The 27,926-nt window shown below is 40.8% G+C and overlaps 1 protein-coding gene across 1 annotated transcript in view; it reads left to right on the forward strand.

The window, feature by feature from the left end:
* Positions 1-27,926, forward strand: part of lamc3 (laminin, gamma 3) — a 171,943-nt gene that overhangs the window by 18,835 nt on the left and 125,182 nt on the right. The window contains exon 3 of the mRNA XM_033646979.2: positions 25,627-25,757. Coding sequence (XP_033502870.2) covers positions 25,627-25,757 — 131 coding nt within the window. The remainder of the gene's footprint in view (positions 1-25,626; positions 25,758-27,926) is intronic.

The raw sequence follows: 27,926 nt of genomic DNA on the forward strand, positions 1-27,926 counted from the left end.
CGGGCCTGTGACCTGTCAGTCAACTTGCCCGACATACTTTTTGATTGGCCCCGGGCCATCGGGCCATGGGTTATGTCGAACCCTGTATATACTGCTTATTCTAAGGTAACGAAAACACGGTTCCTATTTTCAGGATTATACATAAAAGAAAACATACTTACTATATTATATCCCATTTCTGCCAATATGTCCTCCAAAATCCTGCACACTGGACCTTTTAAAGATGATTTAGCCATAGCACACATGAATCCCAATTTCTCTCAGCTTGATCTTTTGAAACTCATCTTGAAACGTAATGTGCTTCAAATATTGATTTGTATTATTCAGTGAAAAACTGCTGAAGCAAACTGAAGCCTGACTCAGAGCAGAGAAATGGCATTTTGTTTTTTTGTTTTTTTAATTCATTCCCTTAAATAAATTATATTTAGTTTGTGAATAAAAGCTGTCATTTATTTATAGAGGTTAGATTTTAAAGTTAAGTTGCGACATGATGGCTAAAAGCAAATTAATCTTAAAAAAGTGCTTTAACCAAAATGCTGAGCTTATTCTAATAGTAACTGAAGATAAGGATTTATTGTGATGCTGCCATTGTTTTATTTGCACTCTTAAACCTCCCTAAGATGTATGATTTCAAAAGCACGTCAGGGTGATAGAGCTGACAAGCCCTTAGGGCTACATATGGTATTTCTGCCTGCACACATACCTTTACCCCACCCCCCTGCCACCCTAACACACACATGCTCTCTGTGCCGGATGCTGTCTTCTCATAAAACCTCCCCTCCCATCAGCCATGGCACTTTGAATGGGTGACATCTCTGCAGCCTCCTACAGAGTAGAAAGAGGCAGCTTTCCTCAAGAGTGATCCCATTTCAAACTGGGAAAAGATGGAAGATGGAAAGACAGCAGTGGTGAAGTCACATCAGCTCTCAAGCATACACTAAGCTGCACCGAGGAGGAGGATAAAGACATTTTCTCCTCATCGCTGCTACGTGAGGTCCCCTTGCTTCTAGAACGAGTGAAAATAGAAATGAAATGCACCATTGGATTAACTTTAGTGTTGCTATGGGTTGTGCACATTGTGTGGCAGGCTACTGTCAGTAAGGTGACGTACAGCCGCATGAAAAAGGAATCTGTACGCAGAACTGGATTTGGTCTCTGAGCTGCAAGTCCAGAGATTCTCCTCTTATCTGGCATGGTAGGACAACAAGGAAATGAGAGTGAATTAAAAAAAAAAACATTTATATGGCTTAGCAATAGCCACTTAACCTACTGCAAAGAAAAGACCTCTCTAGAAGTTTCCACAAAGCACAAGGATGTTTCTTGCATCATCCTCTTTCTCCCTGCACAGTGTGTATCACTTTGTCTTTGCCTCCTGCGCTTAGTAGTTCTACATTGTTTTTGCAAGACAGCAGTTATAAAATAATTACAAGAAAAGGTATCAGCAGCCTGGTTTCCTAGTTCAGAGATTATTTAACTGTCCTTTTCTGATTAATCCCTTCACACTAGTCTTCTACCACTGTGCTATTTTGGCTTCTCTATCTATCTGTTATATAATTGTGGCAGGCTGGGACAATAGCAAACTGGAGTCTAGGTTTGTAGGACATTACAGGATTGAGCCTGGTCTGCTGAAATTTTGTAAAGTGAGCCTTATGTTTTCAGTTGGAAATACATGCTCCATGCATGAACAGAGCGAGAAATACATCTTCCCACCATGAAAGGATTATGTGGGATTAAGGAATTAAGGGACTAAGGATTATGGGAAGGAGGCATGGGTAGAAACAGGTAGTCTGAGTGTCGACAATAGCGCAATGGGAAGAAAAGACAATGTGGTCAGGGTGCTGGACACTTACCTTAATCTGTAATGTCCTGGATTAAGTTACAAGTCATGGAAGAAAAGAAAATTTGTGCTATTATCTGACTTTTTTGCAAAATTTCAATTGTCTGTTTTTTCTTTGTCAGAAAACTTGCCTTAACGTCATTTAATTGAAGTTGTGTTACCTGTTTACGCTCTGTGGTGCCCTAGAAGGGGGGCGGGGGAGGTAGTGGTGTCTTGTGAAACTAGATAACCTAAGGCATCCATTGGTACTGACCATGTGGTATACCATGTCAGGAAGGGGGCTAAATAATGCTCCAAAGTTAGGGTAAGTTTTGGTGAGGGAACAGCTGGCATGGCCAATATGAAAATAGGTCCCTTGAAGTTTCACTTCAAGAAATCTGAATGAAAATGGGTTCTATCGGTACCCATAAATCTCCCCTAGACTTGTTCCTTACAAATGATTAGCTTTTTGAAGAACAATGAATGGCCTAATATGTATAGATACATTTACATTAAAACAGGATTGTTGTGGAACTCAAAGGTTTAAAACTACCAGTATTAGTCTATGCATATCAGTGATATGAACTGTAATATCAGAAACCAAAATATATCAGTGTGCAATTCCTTAACTTTCCCTGTTTCTCATAGTTTTCAACTAGTCTATAAACATTAACAGCATAATTGAAGTCCTGAATTTTATTTTTTGCTTTTAGTTTTGGTGTGCCACCAGGATTTTCAGTAACCCTATCTGGCCGCCCGGATGAAAAATATCTGGGAGCGCCACTGGTTACGCTAAGCTGTTTCAGGAAAAATGTTTGTGCTGCAGTTACATAATTCAGTGGAGGTGGCGTGTAATTCTAGCCACAACACATTTCATTCATCCCATTACATTTTGTACACTGGAAGGTGTAAAACAAGAGAAGGACATTTTTGGTTTTAGGCATTTGAGTCACACAGCTCATCATGAGAGTAAATCACTTGTTAGGTGCAGTTTTTTTGATCACACCTCGGGTGTAATATGATAGAATTCAGAAAAAGGACCTCGATGTGTGAAAAGTATTTTAACCACACTAGTGGCGTAGTTCAAGGAATGGCAGTGTCAGTTGCTTGGTCCAACATATTGGTCCAGACTGAAATTTGCACAAAATTTGAACAGATATCCATGGTTCCTACATGATGACCTTAGTGATCCTCTGGCTTTCTTCCAGTACCATCACCATGGGGTTAATATTTGTGGTTTTGAGTGAAATCTCAACTCAAGTCTCAACTTTTTCATGGATTGTCATGAACTTTGGTACACACATTCATGTCCCCCTCAGGATGAATTACATTAGCATTAGCAATCCTGTAGGTTTTCCTCTCGTGCCATCATCACTTTAAAAGTTTTTTCCATTGCTTTGGTTTTTCACCAAAATACCTGCAAAACTTGTATAGGGCTAATTACCAAATGTTGGCATGCTAACATGCTAAACTAACACTAAACACAGTAAACAACACACAAGCTAAAGATCAGCACTTTGGCATGAGCTTACTTTGTCATCAGGGGCTGAAGGGGACAGTGGATGGTGTGACACGTGGGCCAGATGTTTGCAAAGCTGCAGACCACCAGAGAAAACTGCTTGAGACCAACAAATAATTATCTAGTAAACCATTGCTGTGTTTTTTGCAGCTTTTTAGGCACCAAACATGAGTGTTTTCTAGCCACATAGTTGTTTTTTTACCAAGACATTGCTGCGTTTCCTGCCAAGATTGTGCCCCCAAAACTGGGTATCTTGAGCCAAAACATGACCTTTTCTAACCATAACCAAGTGTTTTTCGTGCCTATACCTAACCACTCCTTAACTACATTGTGTTTAAATGTAAAGTTTCAACGAATCAGCAACATAATAACATGCAAATGTAACGTATCTGTGGTTTGCAGAAATATACAATGCCAACTTTTTTTCTAGCAATTGGGTTGGCATATTAGTATGTTGATGTTAGCATGTAGCTCAAAGCACTGATTTGCCTTTAGTATAGCCCTACAGAGCAGCTAGCATATCTGTAGACTCTCTAGTTAACACTAAGGGGGCACTGAATCTGCAAAGAACTGTAAAGAATCCCCAGTGATACTATTCATGTTGGCCCTAATCTTTATAAACAGATATCAATAACCAGATATCAGTATACTGTATGCAGAATCTGTAGGTAATGGGAAACAATTTTGGTATTGGAAGAGTTCTGGTATCAGTTTGTAATCCATTTGTAGTCCGAGTCGTATTTACATATTTCGTTTGAGGGTGTTTAAACAGTTCTTGTGGAGAGGTAGAACACATTGGCCAAAATGCAAGCTTGGAACCCATCGGCTGTTGTCTGACGATGATTTAGCTTTATATTAGCTTTTTTTAATTTGCATTCATTGGCATATCTGTTTATAGAGATAAGCCAAAGTGACCAACGTATGGAACAATAAGTGTTGGCCTGGATATCTGCTTACTACACCCGATCTCCCGAAATAGTGGCCATTGCCCCCAGAGGCTTATCATCATCAGACCAATAGTCGATGGGTTCTGACCCCAACACTGAGCTTTTGACATGACTGTTGGATTTACTGTTGTACCTGTAGGTTTCTCTTTGCCAATCTACAGTAGCATATATTGTACCAAAAAGTAAAACCCACAATCATTCAACAGAAGAAAGGGCACTTTAATACCTGTTGAACCTGTGATAGACTTAAGTGACTTTAAATTAGAGTTTTCAGTGGACCTAAAAGCACTTCCATTTCAGCAAACCACCGAATCTTCTTGTTCTGGCTTCTGAAAGTTGCAACACTGTTCCAGTAAACACCCTTATGACTCAGTCTATTGAGCTGGTTTTGGTTTTTACACTTCAGAGGACTCATCCAAAATCTTCAGTCTGTTTGTTTATCTCAGTGGGCTTGATTCCCAGGTGTCTGTCCACAGCTCCAGCTTGTCCCGGTCTCTGCTTGTCCAGGTCAGCAGCATCACAGCATTTACTCTCTGAATGAGGAGCAGCAAAGCCTGCTTTTGATTTGGTGTTTGTTCCTCAGTCATCTCTGTGATAATTCCTGTCGTTTTATGTATGTGGAACCACTGTGACCAGCTGGATGGAAAAATCAATCAATTAATGAATTAGTTAGTGTGTGGGGAAAGCTCAACAGTACTCAGTCTGTGAAAAATAACTAGATTTTGCAAACACATGTCCGCCTCTAGCTAATATTGTTCTATAGGTTGTAGTTCTCAGAAAGATTCACTTCTACATGAAACATAATGTAATACTATCCATCCAAGAACATCACATCTTTCCTGTGGTAAACTGCAAAATACAATAACATGAGTTACTGCCATAAAGTGTTGAATAATTTATTTTTTGTATGCAAAGTAATTGAGATCACTATAAAAACTCAGATTTCACATAGTAAAACTGCTTTTACACAAATAATTATGTAGAGAGAAAAAATTATTTCAGTTCTGAACAACTTGATATGGCTACTGAAAAAAGTAAACACTAATATATCAGAACATTATGATTCTTATCATTGTTATTATTAAACTTTAATACAGTATTATATACTTTTAAATGGAGTTGCCATCTCTGCAGGTACAACTTAATGTACAATTTCAACAACTTAAAGGTCCAGCGTTTAGATTTAGTGGCATCTAGTGGTGAGGTTGCAGAACCGAAACTCTTTCATGTACCAAGCATGGAGGAGAAATACGGCGGTGATAACATGAAACACGCGAATGGCCCTATCTCAAGCCAGAGTTTGCTTTGTTTGTTCTGGCCTACTATAAAAACAACATGGCAGACTTTGTTGAAGACAACCTGCTCTGTGTGTAGATATAAACAGCTCATTCTAAGGTAACAAAAACACAACAATTCTTAGTTTCAGGTAATTATACACAAATGAAAACAAACTTATGAATAATTAAATTTCAATTTTGCCAATAGATGCCTACCTTTTAAGGTTGTGATTGCTCCTGTTATGGGCAGATTATGAGACAATGGGCCCCTGGGCACAGAGATACAAAGGGCATCAACACCTCTCCCACAGAGGAGCAAGACACAAAGACTATTTGGTGATTTTGCATCTCTTTGTAGTCATTAAGCTATTTTTTGTGATTATGTGTCTTTTTTTATGTTCACTTTGTGTCCTAGTTGTTTTGTGTCCTTGTGGTTGTTCGTTATCTTTTAGTAGTCATTCAGGTCTCGTAATTTTGTGTCTTACTGATATAAATTTGGGTGTCTTTGAAGTGATTCTATGAATATTTTTGTCATTGTGTGTTTCCTGTGGAGGTTTTTTGTCTCTTTGTAGTTGGTTAGTGTATCTCTGTGGTTGTTATGCCCATTTTTGCAGTTCCTTCAAATCTCTTTTTTGTCTTTTTGTGTCTCCTTGTGGTCATTTTGAGTCTCTTCCTGGTTGGTATATGTTAATTTGAGTGACATTTTGCAAGAGAATGCAACGGGGGGCTCGTGACACATTGGCCTCTGTGCTGGTAACCCATTCAGTAATCCATCCTTGGCTTCTGTTGATTGTAATTAATGTACGGAAATATACAGTACAGGCCAAAAGTTTGGACACACCTTCTCATTCAATGCGTTTTCTTTATTTTCATGACTATTTACATTGTAGATTCTCACTGAAGGCATCAAAACTATGAATGAACACGTGTGGCGTTATGTACTTAACAAAAAAAGGTGAAATAACTGAAAACATGTTTTATATTCTAGTTTCTTCAAAATAGCCACCCTTTGCTCTGATTACTGCTTTGCACACTCTTGGCATTCTCTCGATGAGCTTCAAGAGGTAGTCACCTGAAATGGTTTTCCAACAGTCTTGAAGGAGTTCCCAGAGGTGTTTAGCACTTGTTGGCCCCTTTGCCTTCACTCTGCGGTCCAGCTCACCCCAAACCATCTCGATTGGGTTCAGGTCCGGTGACTGTGGAGGCCAGGTCATCTGCCGCAGCACTCCATCACTCTCCTTCTTGGTCAAATAGCCCTTACACAGCCTGGAGGTGTGTTTGGGGTCATTGTCCTGTTGAAAAATAAATGATCGTCCAACTAAACGCAAACCGGATGGGATGGCATGTCGCTGCAGGATGCTGTGGTAGCCATGCTGGTTCAGTGTGCCTTCAATTTTGAATAAATCCCCAACAGTGTCACCAGCAAAACACCCCCACACCATCACACCTCCTCCTCCATACTTCACTGTGGGAACCAGGCATGTGGAATCCATCCGTTCACCTTTTCTGCGTCTCACAAAGACACGGCGGTTGGAACCAAAGATCTCAAATTTGGACTCATCAGACCAAAGCACAGATTTCCACTGGTCTAATGTCCATTCCTTGTGTTTCTTGGCCCAAACAAATCTCTTCTGCTTGTTGCCTCCCCTTAGCAGTGGTTTCCTAGCAGCTATTTGACCATGAAGGCCTGATTCGCGCAGTCTCCTCGTAACAGTTGTTCTAGAGATGGGTCTGCTGCTAGAACTCTGTGTGGCATTCATCTGGTCTCTGATCTGAGCTGCTGTTAACTTGCGATTTCTGAGGCTGGTGACTCGGATGAACTTATCCTCAGAAGCAGAGGTGACTCTTGGTCTTCCTTTCCTGGGTCGGTCCTCATGTGTGCCAGTTTCGTTGTAGCGCTTGATGGTTTTTGCGACTCCACTTGGGGACACATTTAAAGTTTTTGCAATTTTCCAGACTGACTGACCTTCATTTCTTAAAGTAATGATGGCCACTCGTTTTTCTTTAGTTAGCTGATTGGTTCTTGCCATAATATGAATTTTAACAGTTGTCCAATAGGGCTGTCGGCTGTGTATTAACCTGACTTCTGCACAACACAACTGATGGTCCCAACCCCATTGATAAAGCAAGAAATTCCACTAATTAACCCTGATAAGGCAGACCTGTGAAGTGGAAACCATTTCAGGTGACTACCTCTTTAAGCTCATCGAGAGCATGCCAAGAGTGTGCAAAGCAGTAATCAGAGCAAAGGGTGGCTATTTTGAAGAAACTAGAATATAAAACGTGTTTTCAGTTATTTCACCTTTTTTTGTTAAGTACATAACTCCACATGTGTTCATTCATAGTTTTGATGCCTTCAGTGAGAATCTACAATGTAAATAGTCATGAAAATAAAGAAAACGCATTGAATGAGAAGGTGTGTCCAAACTTTTGGCCTGTACTGTACATGCCACATTTTTCCTTTTTTTTTTTTTAGTCAGTCTATTATCAGGTATTTTTTCCCCTTACCCATCACAGTTTTTAAAGTAAAGCTTGAATAACCTTTCATAGCAACAGGGAATGTTGTCATTTCTCATTAACCTATTGATCCTTCAGATGTTTTTATTTTCATGGTGAGGCCATGTTAAAAGAAGATATAAGGGGGGTTGGGTGATCAGGAAGGGGCCCTTAGTTACATTAAAAACTGGCTACTAATGGTGCTGTTGGCTGTATTTCAGTATGCTTTGGATGACATCGACCCACTGATTATAAAGCTGTGGGGGATCAATATAAGCCAAGAATACATAGATTGGCTGGCAAATCTCTCAACAGACCTGCCAAACAGCCCCTCTTCTTCACTCCTCCTCCCTCGCTCTGCCTTCCTCTTAAACAACAAGATGAGAAGACCCATAATTGACTGTGATCTGTTCTCCCATTAGAATAAAAGGCGGATCAATTGCACCATTTCTTTCATTAAAACGCTCATTCCCCCTCTACTTTAAGGGTGATGGCACAGATGGGTGTAGTGAGCAAAGACAAAAACACATCAGCCATCCTCTTTGATGTACAAACAAAGTCGGTGGATTGTAAGAGAATATTCTTTGCCACGCAATGAATCGTCAAAAAGGGATGGTGGGGCCTACTCCTCTTAATGGTGGCATACTGGTTCCCGCTTGAGCTACAAATACTAGCCAACAAATGGGCAACTCAATACAAGAGTCAGGGTTGAGAGCAGTATGCAAAAGTATCATTCCCACAACAGCACTATTTCTTGAATAAAAGATCAAATATGTGAAAAGGAGGGAAGAGAGGGCAGGGAGGGAAATACACGCAAGCTTATTTGTATTTTCTTATATAGTGTAAATACTGAGAAGATTTCTGGATTTCTTAAACCAAGTATCTTTTAGCATTATATATATAAGATATATTAGGAACAAACACCAAATAGTTTGTTAATCAGGTGTCCATATTTTACTTTCCATTTGGAAGCCTGCAGCCTAGTTTGTTCCCTTTTAGATCCATCCAGCTGATTTCAGATAGCGTCACCACACCACCGCAGGCTGCTCTGGAATTCAGCATTTTTGGCTGCAGGGATTTCCAGGACATGTGGGTCCTGTCCTTTCCAGCGCTTTTGCTGCTGACTTTGCACAGACATTGGAAGCTGGTGGTAAAGGGAGGAGATAGTCACCTAGCAGGAGGTGGTTTCATGACACACGAACCCCATAGGATGTCATATGGAGCTGCAAGTTTGACCTGCTGTTCCTGCTGCTGGTCTCTGACACATGAGGACACACATTTATGTTGAAAAACCATTAACATGAGCATTTTCTATCATATGTAACCTTCAGAGACCACTGTCAGTGTGGTTACTGTAATTCTGTCCACTGGAAATCCAGACCCAAATCTAGAAAGATTTAGGGTCTGGCCATGAGTAATGAAAATGGCCCAACTCGAGGGGCGGCACCAAGCATGCATTTGTAAATATCACTGCACGCAATTGGATAACACTACGACCAATCAGAACAATACACGGGGTGTATACGCTTAGCTACCAGTGGAGCTAACTGGTAGATTAGACTCTTGCCGTATCCGGTCGGCAAAACAGCAAAAACGTCATTCTTGCAAAGGAAAGACTCGAGTGCTGTTCTGTTCCTCTTTTAGAGAAAAAGCCAAGTCTAACTCGTTAATTGTAGCGGCCAAAGCCGTTTCAGACAACTGGTGTTCATCCGTAGCCATCTTGCAATGTTTACTGACTGATTCCGGACTTCGTTGTTGCAGCGCTGTCGTAATCTGTTTAGCTCGCCTCTGGCCCACCTATTTCAGATACACCGATGTGATTGGTGCAGCTCGGTTTCATGGGCATAGGTAATGAGCATCATTACTGATTGCCAGAGTGACTCGCTGAGCAAATTCAAATTGTGCTCTCGCAAGAACTCTGGATTTCCAGGGTAGTCAATACCAGCTATCTGCAGAAGTTTGTGGTTCCCTGATGTTTCCTGTAGCACCACCAGCAGGTCAGAATTTTACTTCTCAGCATCTGCAGGATGGATTAGAACAAAATTTTGTACAAACATTAATGGTTCCCACTCAGTGAACCCTTATGACTTTTCCTCTGGTGCCACCAGCAGGTTCAGATTCTGTTTCATCCATTGCTTTATTATCTGCAAATCTAATCAGAACCAGCATTATTGGACAAGTATGAATAAAGAATTTGACTCCATTCTTATGTTGCTGTCAATGCACATACACAGAAACAGACATACAGCTATAAACAAGGACAATTAAGCTGAACAAGGTAAACACTTGACTACATTGAACAGATGTAAATGTAAAAACAACAACACAATGTGTGTGAAAAACAGAAGGACAGTAGTGCAAATGGTGCTGAAATAAATATAGCATGAAAAATGCAAGCAGGTTGCTTTATATACACAAGGTAGGTGGATATGAGTATACAGTGTGAACAGCATGCTAAGATTATGTTTGACATATTTACATGTTTACAGTGCATATTTAAACTATAAAAATCAATAATTGACTGGTAGCGTGGGTGCTTGGTGTAATAGGGTTATTGCACAGGGATTGTTCCTGATACTATGTGACTGGTGTTAAGTGCTCATCATGGAGACGGCCTGCGGGCAGAAACTGCTCTTGTGTGTTGCTGTTTTGACGTGTTCTGCAGCGCCCACCAGAGGGGAGAAAATTTCACCCAGGTTGTGTCCAGGGTGTGAACGGTCTGCAGTGATGTTACAGTACCTGCCCGTTTCCTGACTGATCTAAATCACACAGTGATGGATGTACAAGGAACAGATTGGATTATTGCAGGGTAGAATGACATATATAATGGCATTTGCATCAGTAAAGAGCCGTTTCTCAATCTGCGTTCTTGCCTGTAATTGGGTTCTTGCGGACTTAAATGTCATCAGTCGCAGCCCAAGTACTGTTCCAATCAAAGTCCGCATCCAGCCAAGTACAGTCCAAATGCCCGGATGTGAACTTGCTCTGCCCGTTCCATCAGGGATGCATCGGGAGGTGACTTGTGTGGACTTTGACAGCCAGGTATCCCAGAATGCCTTTCTCACGGACCAGCAGCAAAGGCAGCCATCCTTGGGAGTTTGTACTCCAGAGTCGAACTTGCCAAGTCCGAACTCCGAAGTGCGCAAGTCTGAACTTGGCGTACTTGGGGTGCGTCCCAAGTCTCTTATTTTTATAGTGCTACTGCTAGCTCCTCGCTTGAACCGGAAGTCGTTCGAGGTCTGCCATCTTCTAGGCCGTCCCAAGTCTCTTATTTGTGCAGCGAGGAGCTAGCGCTAGGAGCTAGCAGCAAGCTTTAAGCAGCTACGAGCTAGGATGGTCGAGAGCTTCCTATCCGGAAGAGTTTTTCAGCTGAACGCCGTGATGTATAAATACCCGCCCCCTACATCTGGCTCATTTGAACGAGATGGCGGAGAAACGGCGCAAGTGTAGGCTACCCGTTAGATGCATTCTTTGCAATGAAACGCTGTAATTCACATGCCTACGTGACTACAAAGAGTAACGTTAATGATATTTCGTGCAAGACTGTCATGTTGTAATTAAGTTTATTTCATTCACAACCCGTTGCGTTGTTCAACGGACTGTCGGTGATGTGTGGCTGTTAAATGTACGGCTGCTCATGTCCAGAACCACACGTGTTGATTTAACACCAGGCACACACACACACACACACACAAACACATTTGCCCATCATTAATTGTCCTGCATGTCATGTGAGTGGAATGTTTAATAGCTTATAGGTAATATTAATTAGCCTGTTAATATTAATATTAATTAATATTATTACTTTCATGTTGTTGTAAGCTACTGTCATTACCGTCTGTCCTGCATCTCTCTCTGTCACTGTCTCTCTCTCTCTTTCTCTCTGTCTCCCTCTCTCTCTCTGTCTCATTGTGTCATACGGATTACTGTTAATTTATTATGCTGATCTGTTCTGTACGTCATCTATTGCACGTCTGTCCGTCCTGGAAGAGGGATCCCTCCTCAGTTGCTCTTCCTGAGGTTTCTACCGTTTTTTCCCTGTTAAAGGTTTTTTTAGCGGAGTTTGTCCTGATCAGCTGTGAGGGTCCTAAGGACAGAGGGATGTCGTATGCTGTAAAGCCCTGTGAGGCAAATTGTGATTTGTGATATTGGGCTTTATAAATAAAATTATATTGATTGAGGCAGACTGACAGGTCTGATGTCTTATTCACTCAGCAGCTGACTTGTTGAATGATGGCGAGTGGATTTAATAATAGTGATGATAATGCTGATGATGATAATAATAATGATAATGATGCTCATCACAGTGGCAGGGCTACAGACCGTTCTTTAATTAACACAAACTTCGGCAAATGACTCAATAACAATGGTAATACATGCAAAAGTGTGTGACCAAAGTCTCAGACTTTGGCTTGTGTAAGAAGCTGGCAGTGGGCCGCCACAGTTTCTAACGGCTCCGTTATGCAGCAGATCCAGCTGTGCCGCCGTCATCAGGAATGGACGTCGCTTCACGTGACGCTACAGTGGAAAGGACGTCTCATGTCTCTTAAACCGACAATGCTCGCTCATCGCTCCTAGCACTAGCTCCTCACATTTTTTCCTAGGTGGGAGGGGCTAAACAGCTAGCAAAGTCGGCTAGGTAAGATAACTAGCAGTAATTTAAGAGACTTGGGACGGACCCCTGGTATTGAGAAACAGCCATAGTTTTATTTTGTGTTTAGTGAGATTTAGCAAATATCAACGTGCTAACAGTCTAAAGTGTGTTGGCAAACCTGGTACAAACAGTACTACCCATAGGCTGTATATAATAATGGACATAGCCACCGTGACGTCCCCCATTGATTTGATTTGTGGACTATCGTGTTGAAACCTCAAGTTCAGCATTTTGGCTGTCACCATCTTGGATTTTGGAGCCAGATGGGACATATTTGGAAAAGAAGCCTTGGACGAACAAGGAGTGGATCTGACACTGTGCTTGTTGACCATCCACCACCCCTCTCTACAACCCCATAGGGACTTCTTCCATCCTTATACAACATTGCACAGACTTTGTCACTTTTTATATTACATCCCATCACTTCGTTCTCTGCGGCTGTAATAATTACTGCCGCCACAAGAAAGTGCCGCCTTACAATAAACGTAAGAGGGTCATGATAAGCTGCTTGCACAGTCGACCAGTCCAGCCATTTTTTCGGGGAGAGCAGCCTGCCAGTTATTCACATGTCATGTGATGTATCCACACATAAAGTGCACATGTTGTGATCTATGAGTCTGGTAATCTTGCTAAATAGCACACTTGAAGCAATCCCACTCCCTGAAGACGACCCTCATCTTCATTTGCTTCTTATTTAAGTCAAACCTTATGTGAATATGATTATATTGCCACATGCAGGTGATATTTGCTGACTGGGAGGTTTCTGTATGGCTAATGTGGAATAAGGGTAATAAATGGAGGCTACGTGTCACATTTAAGTACCTTTATGAGTCTTTTCTACTTTCAGTGAACCACATATGATGACCTCACATTGTCCCTGTTAGGAGTTGACCTTTTTCATGTCGTATAGAGGTAAAAAAAAAAAAGCTGGAGATACCCTGCAGTTAGTTGTCTGGGATTGAACTCTTATATTCTTCAGAGACCCCAAGGAGCTCTTTCGCAAGCGGAAGAGAATTAGGAAAAATGTCAGTGCTGTGATTGTAATCACTGCTTAGCCTCTATGAAAACACATCTCTGAAACAAACCTCCATCTGTGATTTTCTGAATGTTGTTGCTCGGGCAAAATGTGTTTTTCATAAAGTTGATGTAATCAGAGTAAATGCCTCGAGCATTCACTGCCCAGTTTTTGTTTTTTTTCTCAGCATTGTTTGTAGCAATATTGCATTTCTATAGACATGAGCAGTGATCCAGCTAATGCATTAAAATCATACCCCGGAGGTACAAAAGAGGCCACAGTCTACCATATTTTGTCTGTCTGACTGACACTGCACAGAAAAAGGACGCATTTTAAATTCAACATTGGCGTTAATGAGTAGTCTTAAAGTCTTGAGGTGTAGTTGCACATAAAGACGATTAAATCGGGACTGTAAAAGAGCCACTTATCTGATAAACATATTTTGAAAATGCCTCAGTGGCAGATAAAACTGTGGACAAATCATTTTAAGAATTTCTATTCATAGATATCTCATTTATCAATTGGCTTTTCTTGCAGTGAGATTAAGATTTGGCATTTGTGTCAGGGGGGTTAAAACTCCAGTCTTTACATACAGATTGTCAACAGAGCATAAAATGATCCCTGTTCCTCACTGTGACATGTCAGTATGTCATTTCCTCTGCATATGGCGCATACAGAAGCATGCATATTTCATGAGGCTTAAAACAGGAATTGCATCCTGCCTGTTTTATTAGCATTTTAATCCCTTTGCAGATTTAACGCTTGTGCCTCAGTCTGAGGAGCGCGTAGTTTCAGTATAGAGACTTCACACGCTTCATCTGCTGCTTTTAAAATATATCCCCTTGTCATTTTGAGAGGTCAAAGCACACACACACACCCACACACACACACATACACATATCTGGTGACTCTTAAATGCACAGGTGTTTTAGTCTTATGTATATGTCATCTGCATACGCATAGTGTTGTGTTATACCAGTGATCTAATGTGTTGTTTTCATTGCCAAATGATTTTAATGTGGAGTAAACAATGCTCACCTTGTACCACAGCATTTAGATGTTTTCTCTAAAGTAATGGCTTACTTCAAAGAGGGCTCTGTTGTCAAGTTTGTAAAGTTCTCTTTTTTCAATAATCACGCAGAAGATGAAAGCTGCTTTTTGAATTCTAATTTAATTTGTTCAGTCATCCATTAAAACGGTTTGTCTGTCTCTCCTGCCACCAGTCCAACTTCTCCCTCTCTCTCTTCCTCTCTCTCTAAAAAGCTGTGTGGCAAATTGGAGCTCCAGTGTTGAATGACAATGAGTAAAAGGGGAAAAATACATATTGAGGGCACAGTGAACTTAAGCAATTAAATTAAAAAGTTATTAACTTTGGAATGAGGGACACTGCTCTCTTTCCCGTCATTGCCTGCAGCCAGAGGTTTCAGAGTTCAAGGAAACAGACTGAAACAGAGAAAGGGGAGAAGGGGAAGGAGACAGACATGGCGATGAAAAAAAAAGGGTAGAGACAGACAGAGGGAAAGAGACAAGAGAGTGAGGGTGAAGGTTATAAGCCCCTGAGCAGAGCTGTCCTCTAAAATGTTTGATATTGTTAAAAACTTTGCTGTGTGCGGCCATGTAGAGTACGTGTCCTATGTGCACCTGCTCATTTGGTCATTAGACCTTTATTGTCTCAAGCAAAGGACTGGCTCACTGCCACTCTCAACGCTTTATCCTATCCCTAAGTCAGCATCATTGTAGCATTGTGAGCCTGAATTCCAAGGGAGCGAGAATCAAAGTTAATTAAGCTTTTGCTGTGCTTTGCACAAATAATACGTAATGGGCTGACTACTAATTAACCCTAAGAAACTGCTTCCTTTCAACGCAGTAAGTGATATTTGGAACTATGTCTGCTTTTCCTTACACAGTTAACACTGTTCTACCAAGCATAGCTAATAACTCTTCCATATGATAATGGTCTCGCGCTTGATGATAAATGAAAGAGTTTTTGCTTTTATGGTGCATAAGAACTTTAAAATGCTAAAACATTTTATCATCGATGTGTGTGTTAAAGCATGAGAGCTGGATGTTGGACACAGTAGCGATGCAGTGCCAGTGCTCCAAATGGACCCTGAAACGAGACCTGAATCTCATGCATTTTAACATTAATGATCATCAGTTTGAATTAATTACTCGTTTCATATTTAACAAAAGGGCAGATCATGTCCTTTTCTTGTTATTTTTTGGAAATTCTGAATTTCACTTGAGATTTGATCACATAAAAATTATGAAGACATAAAAACCTCTTTCTAATAGCTTATAGGAATACCTCACAAAATCACTATTTTTAAATCATTTGTTCATGCTATTACTTTGAATTCACTTTGAATACATTTTTCTCACATGCTTCTGGGGAAAACAGCAAACATATTGATTTATTGATTAACTAGGTACCAGGTCTAACCCATAAACATGCATTTTCTGCCATAAAAAATCTTAGTTTTGGAGTCTGGCTTAGAAAACAAGTTTCACTTTCCATTCAGTTTTAAATACTATATAAATACTACTATATAGTTTTTTTAGTGAAAATGCATGTGTTTGGGAGGTACTGAGCATACGTCTAGATAAGTGAGACTTGGATTATGCTGCACATGTTGTGTGAGTTTGTTAACAAATGTTTTGATCTAGTTTTGCAGCTGTAAATCGTGGTCCCTAATCATTCAATAAATCAATATGTTTGCCTTTTCTGTGGAGGCATGTGAGAAAACCAAAGTTTTCCCTACAAATTAAAAGTAATACTGCATGACTTAGGATTTATAAATGGTCATTCTGGGTGAAATATTCCTGTAAAGGCAGACAGAATACATTGAAATAACTGAACAAATATGTGGGTGCAGTGTTTCCCACAAGATTTTGGGATATGTTCCCCTAAATATTTTTTACAGTTTGCACACACGTATTTTTAGTCGAGTGAAACGCTTGCACTGTCGAGCGCTGGATCTGACAGCCTGAGCACATCGGCACAAAACGCTACAGCTTTCGAGATATTATTTATATCATGAGAAGTCAATACTTTTGGCAGCCTAAATCTTTTATTTAGAAACTATGGCGGGTCAAATTAAACTATGGCGGGCCGCCATAGTTTCGTTAATTAATGGGAAACACTGGGGTGGAGGGCACATTTAGCTTTTTAATCTTTAGTCAACTATCTTTCATCTTTTAGGTGCAAACTACAAAATTCTGCCCATTTGTTTTTCTGTCATACAGCAACCAGTTTCCATTTATGTGGCCTTTATGTAATTCCTTTACTGTGCACTACATGTATTATCATTATGACAGTACAAGTCATTGGGCCTCATCCCGCAGTATTTTTCTAAATTTTTTCTTATTTTTTTTTCTTGAGAAAGGTCCTATATACAGTGCCCTCCAAAAGTATTGGAACAGTGAGTCCAATTCGTTTACTTTTGTTGTAGACTGAAAACATTTGGGTTTGACATCAAAAGATGAATATGAGACAAGAGATCAACATTTCAGCTTTTATTTCCAGGTATTTACATCTGGATCTGATACACAACTTAGAAGATAGCATTATTTGTAATGGAACACAAAATTTTTAGGTGAGCAAAAGTATTGGAACATATAAACTTAAAATAGATTAAAGTGAATGAGACTTAATATTTAGTTGCAAATCCTTTGCTTTCAATAACTGCATCAAGCCTGTGACCCACTGACATCACCAAACTTTTGCATTCTTCTTTTGTGATGCTTTTCCAGGCTTTCACCGCAGCCTCTTTCAGTTGTTTGTTTTGGGGGGTTACTCCCTTCAGTCTCCTCTTCAGCAGGTAAAATGCATGCTCTATTGGGTTTAAGTCTGGAGACTGACTTGGCCAGTCTAAAACCTTCCACTTCTTGCCCCTGATGAACTCCTTTGTTGTTTTGGCAGTGTGTTTTGGGTCGTTATCTTGCTGCATGATGAAGGATCTCCCAATCAGTTTGGTTGCATCTTTCTTTAAATTAGCAGACAAAATGTTTCTGTAGACTTCTGAGTTCATTTTGCTGCTGCCATCATGTGTTACATCATCAATGAAGATGAAAGAGCCCGTCCCAGAAGAAGCCATGCAAGCCCAAGCCATGACATTACCTCCACCGTGTTTCACAGATGAGCTTGTATGTTTGGGATCATGAGCAGATCCTTTCTTTCTCCAAACTTTCGCCTTTCCATCACTTTGGAAAAAGTTAATCTTTGTCTCATCAGTCCATAAAACTTTTTCCCAGAATTTTTGAGGCTCATCTCTGTACCTTTTGGCAAATTCCAGCCTGGCCTTCCTATACTTCTTGCTAATGAGTGGTTTGCATCTTCTGGTGTAGCCTCTGTACTTTTGTTCATGAAGTCTTCTGCAAACAGTAGATTGTGATACCTTCACTCCTGCCCTCTGGAGGTTGTTGCTGATGTCACTAACAGTTGTTTTAGGGTCTTTCTTTACTGCTCTCACAATGTTTCTGTCATCAACTGCTGATGTTTTCCTTGGTCTACCTGTTTGACGTCTGTTGCTTAGTACACCAGTGGTTTTTTTCTTCTTCAGGACATTCCAAATGGTTGTACTGGCTATGGCCAATGTTTGTGCAATGGCTCTGATTGATTGTCCATCTTCTCTCAGATTCACAATTGCTTCTTTTTCACCCGTAAGTTGTGTATCAGATCCAGGAAATATAAATACCTGGAAATAAAAGCTGAAATGTTGATCTCTTGTCCCATATTCATCTTTTGATGTCAAACCCAAATATTTTCAGTCTACAACAAAAATAAAGGAATTGGCCTCACTGTTCCAATACTTTTGGAGGGCACTGTAAGTCAACGTCATATTCATGATGTGTTCTTAAGTGGCACAACTGTTTGCAACTATGTTGTTGTAATTGTAAGTTGACAGCATGTGCCAGGTGATCCTAATTAGCAGAGGTAAACTTTCTGCAAATCCACATTTAAAGGGCATGAGACTGTGGGGCTGTGTGCACACAGAGAAATAGTAGAAGAAGAAGAGAGAATTAAGTAAGAATGCCCAAACAAAAGTCTAAAGAGGGTGGAGCACCAGACTCCAAACATAAAAAAAAGCTGTTTTGAAGAGGAGGGACTTCTGCAGTGAATGCCAAACAAGCTGCCATTTTCACTACATCAGAAGGCAATATAAAAGGGGGATATCAAATAACCAAACAAAACCAAAAAAAGATGCATGTGATGCTAAATATTCACCTTAATCAACCACCCGACCTGCAAATCACAAACGTTATGCATTATAGCAGCACAGTTGTCAGAACTGAGGACAAAGATGAGAGCAACGGCATTCTTCAAGCTGTGCATGTGTTTACAGAGAGACAAAGAGATGGGCACAGAAGGTGGACAATGTCATGCAGTGTTTCTGTAATTAATAACTTACACAGACTGCATCTTCATCACGTTTTGTACTGCCCGCCTGAACCGCCAGTGATAGTTTTTTTTAGCATGATCAATCACAAACATGTCAGCATAAAATATGTGTAAGAGTGGTCTTAAGAGGAGAACAAATCCCAAGTAAGAAAACTTTAGTAAATGTCCAAATCTTTGAGAAAACTGTGTAAGTGGGTTTTAAGCAGACATTTCCTCTTAAGAATGGTTGTTGAATGAGGCCCATAATGCTTATTTTACTATGTGACAGGAGAGCAGGCTCTGAAATAACCCGTCACAAGACAGTACAAAATAAATGACAAGGTAGAAAAAATGAGCTATCAAAAATAAATTGTGTTTTGTAAGCATGTTGCACAGGACAAGAAATATTTCCTCTCCCCTGTGTATTAAGTTTAGGGGAAACTTTGTCAATTTTCAACTTGTTCTGTGTCATTGCATTGTGAGCACAGTGTGCAGATGAACAGTGTTTGGCATACCCCCGTGCATCTAGCACCTTGACATCCTTGCCCATGCCCCAGCGACGGCCCACTGTGTGACACGAAATGCAAAGTTTCCCTTCCCTCTCCACTTTCTCAGCCTTCCTGCCCTTCATTTATCTTAAATCGTTACTTTGAGTTTCCCATTTCAAACTCTACAGCTCACCTCTCATAAACCGTGATGAAAATCACGTCATGTCCAGGTAGTGTAAAACAAAGTAAAGAGTGAGCATCTGTTTTCCCTGGCAACTGCATTGCATCAGGGTCATCCAGTGTCTTCCAAACCCCATTAGCCAGTAAAGTCGTGTCAAGCAGGGCCAAAGTCGATAAGCGAAGGCCGGAACAATACAGCGCCAGCCAACTGCACTCAATTTTGCAACAGTATAGTTACGGTTACTACAAAATAACAGCTCTACTGTATAGCCCTCAATAGGCTGCTAAGGCACAGTACTGTCTGGGAAATCCTGAAGTGCACTCCAGCTAGCGGGAGAGTGCAGAGATAAGGCTGGCAGAGGAAGAGAAAGGAAAATAGAGAGGTATAGGGTAAAGAGAGAGGGCATTTCAGGTAAGAACACTAACGGTGCGATGAGTTACGACTGCAGTACAGTCAAAATTTTTGCTGAAAGGGAGTCACCAGCTGGCCTAGTTAAAATAAAAAGATGTCTCCTTGCTTTAAAATCACCTGTTAGAGATTTTTATACACTGTGCCACTAATTGCACATTGCTGAGCACACCAAACTCCACTCTGAAAACTCCTCTTTTTACTGACAAAGAAAATTTACTGGCAAGGCTAACCAATGGGTGGTACTGAGGTCCAGTAGTCGTGCTGACACCATCCATGTAAGGGTTAAACTAATCAGGAACACATGTGTAGCATATTAGCACCAGATGTTCCAATAAGGGGCTATGACCTCTTCGTGCCTCAGCAGTATGTTTCTTGTGACTCTAGGCACGGACCAGACAGGTGGTCTGAATCCCAGGACTCTGTCCTTTGAGACAGGAGGATGGTGGTCCTGCTGACAGCAGAAGAAAGCCCCTAAGACGCAGCTCTTTTAAAGATAACTTAGTTCTAAAAGTTTACTGCAGTGCTGCTCAGGCTATTTTCACATTAAGTATCTGTGAAAAGAGCCTCAGAGGGATCAGTAGTGTCATCTTTGTTTTATTTCTTGCTAACCAATTAAGCCAGTTTCCTCACTTGCTGGACAAAGAGTAGTGTTTTTTGTGTTTGTTTTTTACATCTTAACTTTTATGAAGCTAGAAAATGAACAATGTGTTATCTCAGTCCTCTGTAGCGACTATACAGTTTACTGTGAATATGAAGGGGTAATCTCCGGGTCTTAAAAGTGACACCAGTTTGGAAGTGCCTTAAATCTGCATTCCCTCTAATAGCCAGCAGGGGCAACTCCACTGGTTGCAAAAAAATCAATTGTTTAGAAGTCTATGAAAAAAAAAAATTTTCACTTGATTTTTTTTACCTTTGTAAACATTTAACTAATGGTTTTATGGTCTTAAGTGCTAGCTTCAAGTCTTCTTCAACAAAGCATGACGTTAATTTTGGAAATTATGGTCTTATGGAGGGTGAAATAGACAGTAATGCAGGGCATGGTTTTGGGTGTGGCTATCTTGTGACTGGCAAGCTGTGACTACACCAATGTGCTCAGGTTCTCAGTCAGATCCACCCCTCTCTCCTTCAGTGCTCCACCCTCTGGTCTAAACATGGCTCCAAAAAAAATGAAGAAGGCAGCAACCAAAATGCCAAACTCACTAAAACTGGCAACATCGACTTCTTCTATACAGTCTATGATATATACCTATACCAGTTATTCTCATGTTTTTAGTCTGTTATCCTGTTATCCTGTATCTTGTTTAGTTTGACTTCATAACTTTCAGACAGCTACTCTACATTCTTTTCTGCTTGGGATTGATAATCCACGAAAACTCATTGTTTTTGATCTTGTTATTTCATGACAATGCAATTGACAACAGGGACTGTTTTTCTGTATTGTTGTGTTTTGTTTTACCAATTCGGTTCGGTACTCCGTCTTGGACCGGGTTCGCATACTCGGGCGGAACGTACGCGGAGCGGACTCCGCGGAGGTCTGCACGCGCAAAGCACCACCGCACGGACTCTGCTCCGTGCACCAGTGTCACACAAAAGACTGTTCGGCATGTATTTTTCACATCACAGGGATTTTTCACAGACATTTTTACACGGAGTCCGCTCCGCTTATAGTACGCCCGAGTCTGTGGGCACCTGTGTCTGCCTCTTCGCTAAGTGCACAGCGAGCAGGAGAGAGAGGGGGGTGGGGGTGGGGCGGGGACTGAGCTAGGGGGTGCGAGTGCGCATGCGCCGAGGCCTCTACTGTAGCCTGGAGTTTGTTTAATAGTGACGGGGAGTTGGTAATGGCGGGCAATTTAGTCTCAAAGAAATCAAAGAATGCGCCACTATGGCAACACATTGGCTTAGAGCCAGACGAAGGAGGCAACCCTTGTTTGTACTGATTGAGTAAGCTGCAAAATTAATTTGTAAGGAATAAAAGAAACAACTTGTTACTGTCACTCTGTTATCCTAAAGTTGTTTTTTATTTTAAATGAGTCAATTGCGCCCCCAAGTGGTGAAAATCCGGTATTACCGAAGTGATGCGTTTTTTTTTTGTTTGTTTGTTTGTTTGTTTTTTCCAAAAAACGGACTGGTTTTTTTTGTTTTGTTTTTTTTCTCTTACCGTCACAACCCTATCCAACACAAAATTTAACATCAGAGTTGGCTAGGGTTGCCACCTTGGATTTGTGAAAAAAAGGGACTCTCAACCAAATGTTTGAGGCGGAGGGCTCGGCCATTATTACCAGTTCAGACTGACCAATGAACATGAAATTCGGACATAGGAGACCAGATTTGCCATCATTCCATGTCCTTCTATGTGCCTGTATTTTATATTAATTTTTATATCAATGAAAAAAACAAATCTGTGTTACTAAATTCTTACATTTTTACATGTATCTCACCATAGCAAGTTGGAAGTTGACATATTCTGCCATATGAAGAGGGGAGACTCTCTGGAATCTGGCAATATAAGAACCATGATGGTGGGACATTCTGTCACTTCACAGCTGTCCAAAACGTGGTTTGTGCCAGGCTGACATGATTGACAGTATTTTTTCATTATTGCAAGAAATTCCATTGACTCATTCACAAGTCAAAAATGTGTTTTATCTGAAAGAAACATGCAATATTTACATCTAAGATAATAGAAAAATAGTCACCCAAGTGCAATGATGTCCTCCAAGATAATATTTGCCACTTTGATTGCAGTAAAAAAAAATAAATTGGGCATTGGTGGGGGGGCACGTGTCCCCCTCAATGTATATGGTGACTACGGCCCTGTCATGTACGCATAATTAGGCTGCAGTTGTCTGGGTGTGCAAAGGTGAAGTGGCTGGTCTTGTCATACAAAGTTTGATGGAGTGTCAACTGGACAATATGGAGATATTTGCATCTTGAAAGCCGGACTACAAATGTGGATAGACAGGGAGAAACACACGCAAGCCTAAGACGTGGTAAGATACATATTCCTCACTATATGAAGTGACTGATAACAAGATCTGTATAATGGATTGTAAAGAAATTCGTCAGGATTTTATTTGGTAGACAATTAATCTGGATTTATAGCGTGATGGGATGACAGCACAATGATGTGTGTGGTATCATTGGAAAGCTCTGCTCCTGCGCTTTCATGTGATATGCGTGGCATTTCTGTGCGATCCAATCCATCCAAGAGTAATGTGTGTGCATAGCTGTATGAAAGCTCTGTTATACATCATTTTAGTGTAACTTTATCATTTTTTTCACTGTGAAAACATTCGGAAAGCTACGATTCCGCTGTTTCACGTGATATGCGTGGTTTCTCGCTATGACGCATGGTCGCGGACAAAAACCATAGAGAAGAACAGATGTGAATTTGGACGCACTACGCGTCGTTCTGGATGGACTCCTTGGCCTGCTGCTGCTGCATTTTCCCCAAAAAACAGGACAAATTGTGTCCCGGGAGAGATTTTTTTTTTTCCCGGGACAGCTGATGAAAAAAGAGAACAATTCTGGGAAAAACGGGACGGGTGGCAACGCTAGAGTTGGCCGCCAAATGAGCCATGTTTGCTTGTTGCAATGTTGGAGGATCCCCAAAGGCGCTATTTTTTTTTCTTAACAACTTTCAAATGCATGTTCATGATCTGCTGTAACTTTACAATAACATTAAATAGCAAACATCTGTGAAGCTGCACTGAGACGCAGTGATGCTTCCAGCAACATCCAATGTGGGCATGCTAAAATGCTCACAGTCACAATGCTTATGCTGCATTCCATATACCCCTGATAATGGAGGTTGGAGCTGGGATAGACGTCACACCGAGTTGATCGTGTTAAGGTCGCGTTGAAGTCAGAGCTGGAATTGACGTTACACCAAGTTGATTGCGTTCCAGTGCAAGTCAGAAAACCAAGAAAACCTAATAAAACCAGGCTAGCCATTGTTAGCAATACCAGTTGATAAAAATGCATTACATGGTATTTTGCACACAGACACACTGTAGCAACATGTCCACAGATGGTAGTTGGACAGTACTGCGTGTATAACTGTTTTAATGAGACACAAATAGGCATAAGTGCAAATAAACGGTGTGTTACTTTAGCTTTCACTGCTATTGATGTGCGGGGCAGCCATGTTGGATTTTGAGGTCAGGGTTGCTGAGGTTCATCTGACTTTCTGGGCTGGAAATCTGTAAAAATACATCCAGTAGTTGTCAAATAGTTGTCATATTTCACAAAAAGCCAAAAATATCAACATGCAATAGATAAAATCAGGGGATAAACAAAGTCAATAAAATTCATCCTCTGGGGAACATGAATGCCTGTACAAAATCTGTTAGGGTCATGCTGCGAGCATGGCGAAGATATGATATCATTTATGCTATATGCATTAAAAAATGATGACAAGAAAACAAGGTAAACATGCTTTGTAAAGTAAACACAATTTGTACTTTTTACCACTTCATAGGCTGCAACAGGCTAAACCCAGTTCTATTTAGTAGATACTATCTGATGGGCTTTAACACTACAAAGACAAGCTGTAGTGCCTGAGAAAAACATGAATGAATGAACTCCTCACACATGTTTTTAGTCTGAGGCCCATCCGCTCCAATATCCTTTTCTCCCATTGCCACACTTCAAAGACACCCCTGGGGAGAAGCTTCAAAACGTACAGCATTACAGGCTTTTTCAGGACTGCCACAGAGTCCCAAACCAGCCAAGAAACAGACAGAAAGTTTCTCTTCAGCTATTTGTTTTAAAGTTGGTTCTCTTCACGAGTATGAGATTCCTCATGTCATTTGTTCTCCCTTTACCTGGCCTCACTTTTATCTTCCACCCCACTATTGCACTTCCCGTTTGCTTTTTGTCTGCTCGTGTTATCCCTCTTCACTTTCTTCTCCCACTCTTGCTTCATCCTGTCTTTACCTTTGCAGTGGGCTCAAACAGAGGAGCTCAAATCATATCAGGGATGGGAGCTTTGCCACGCGCCATCCATTATACTGAAGTAGTGCTGCAGTGTTGTCTCTTCTCTCATGTTTTTTTCATATTTCAGCTTTTGTCTCCATTAATCCCCTTCTTTCTTCACCCCTCTTTCTGACATTAACTCAATTTTCTGCACCATACTCATTATCTCCCCATTACATCTGCTCTCTCCCCTGCCGTTACACCATCACACCTGTCTCCTTGATCCACCAACTCTCCAATTTCAACTTCTTTTCTTTGCTCTGTCAACTTTTGCTGTCTTGGGTATCTTTGCACCTCTTGTCTCTCAACTAAGGCCCAGTTGGTGTTCTTCTCCATCTTACTTTCTGTCTACTTTCTGGCAGCAGCCAACACACTGACTGAAGTGGACAACATCAAAAGGTGTTTTCTAACATCTCTCTCACCCTGTTGGGCCTTTCTTCTTCCCTGCCTTTTTTTCTTTTCCAGGAATGGGTGACAGCCACTGACCTGCTCATCTCCTTGGACAGGCTCAACACCTTTGGAGATGAATTCTTTAAGGATGCCAAAGTGTTGCGCTCGTACTTCTATGCCATCTCTGATTTCTCCGTGGGTGGCAGGTAAGAGACACCAGAAAACTTGCCATCTAGGATAATGTCACCCTGCCTAGCCAGCACTATTTCTGAAGTGTTTCAATTATTCACTTTAGGGTTTAACCTTGAGCTCTGTCCCATGAAACTGAGCCAAAATTCCAGTAGAGACTCAAAAGCGTTGTGATGTCCAAATGTATTTCCTTTGTGCCGTAGTGTTTTTTGCTCAAACAAACCCTGTCTATTACAAAATACATTTATATAATAATTGGCTTTGCCAAATATGTTTTGGAGGAAACACAACTGCTGCCTGAGGAGGTAGGGGTGGGCGGTTGGGAATACAAAGCAACATATTTTGACGCCAGAGCACAGGGTTTATGTCCCACATCTCACATAATAGAAATAGGCTTGTAAAAAAATGGTCAAGGTTTGGGGAATATTATGGTTGTGGTTAAATATTGAAAAATTCAGCACATCACATCTGGTGCTTCAAGTTGGCTTTGACCTTTTTCAGAATTGAAGAATACCAAAATCTTTTCAGACAGATTAAGAATGAACATCTAACATTTGCAGTGAACACTTTGCAGACATGCTTCAAGTAAAATTTCTCTTTTGTGTTTTTAAGTAACACAAGGTGTCATCATGTTCTTATTAAGTCTTAAATGTCTTAAATTCAATTTTAGAAACATTAAGCCTTAAAAGTCATTGATTAAAGGAACAGTCTGCAGGATTTAGATTTAGAGGATTTCATATTGCAACCAGCTGAAACTTCTCTCATGTGCCAAGCTTGAATTCCTGGTTAGAATTCCCTCAGTGTTCATTATCAGGAGGTATTTACTTGGAGCCAAATTATCCGCAGAGGTCTCTTCCTCTTCAAAACAAAATTAATTTCTTTTTGTCAAAATGAATCAAGCTCTACTGCATGAACATTAACAATTCTGATGTTAGAAATCTTTAAACCTACCACTGAATATATATATATATATATATATATATATATATATATATATATATATATATACAGTACAGGCCAAAAGTTTGGACACACCTTCTCATTCAATGCGTTTTCTTTATTTTCATGACTATTTACATTGTAGATTCTCACTGAAGGCATCAAAACTATGAATGAACACATGTGGAGTTATGTACTTAACAAAAAAAGGTGAAATAACAAAACATGTTGTATATTCTAGTTTCTTCAAAATAGCCACCCTCTGCTCTGATTACTGCTTTGCACACTCTTGGTATTCTCTCGATGAGCTTCAAGAGGTAGTCACCTGAAATGGTTTCCACTTCACAGGTGTGCCTTACCAGGGTTAATTAGTGGAATTTCTTGCTTTATCAATGGGGTTGGGACCATCAGTTGTGTTGTGCAGAAGTCAGGTTAATACACAGCCGACAGCCCTATTGGACAACTGTTAAAATTCATATTATGGCAAGAACCAATCAGCTAACTAAAGAAAAACGAGTGGCCATCATTACTTTAAGAAATGAAGATCAGTCAGTCTGGAAAATTGCAAAAACTTTAAATGTGTCCCCAAGTGGAGTCGCAAAAACCATCAAGCGCTACAACGAAACTGGCACACATGAGGACCGACCCAGGAAAGGAAGACCAAGAGTCACCTCTGCTTCTGAGGATAAGTTCATCCGAGTCACCAGCCTCAGAAATCGCAAGTTAACAGCAGCTCAGATCAGAGACCAGATGAATGCCACACAGAGTTCTAGCAGCAGACCCATCTCTAGAACAACTGTTAAGAGGAGACTGCGCGAATCAGGCCTTCATGGTCAAATAGCTGCTAGGAAACCACTGCTAAGGAGAGGCAACAAGCAGAAGAGATTTGTTTGGGCCAAGAAACACAAGGAATGGACATTAGACCAGTGGAAATCTGTGCTTTGGTCTGATGAGTCCAAATTTGAGATCTTTGGTTCCAACCGCCGTGTCTTTGTGAGACGCAGAAAAGGTGAACGGATGGATTCCACATGCCTGGTTCCCACTGTGAAGCATGGAGGAGGAGGTGTGATGGTGTGGGGGTGTTTTGCTGGTGACACTGTTGGGGATTTATTCAAAATTGAAGGCACACTGAACCAGCATGGCTACCACAGCATCCTGCAGCGACATGCCATCCCATCCGGTTTGCGTTTAGTTGGACGATCATTTATTTTTCAACAGGACAATGACCCCAAACACACCTCCAGGCT

The sequence above is a fragment of the Epinephelus lanceolatus genome, chromosome 19 (genome assembly GCF_041903045.1).
Source record: "Epinephelus lanceolatus isolate andai-2023 chromosome 19, ASM4190304v1, whole genome shotgun sequence".
NCBI classification, from domain to species: Eukaryota; Metazoa; Chordata; class Actinopteri; order Perciformes; family Serranidae; genus Epinephelus; species Epinephelus lanceolatus.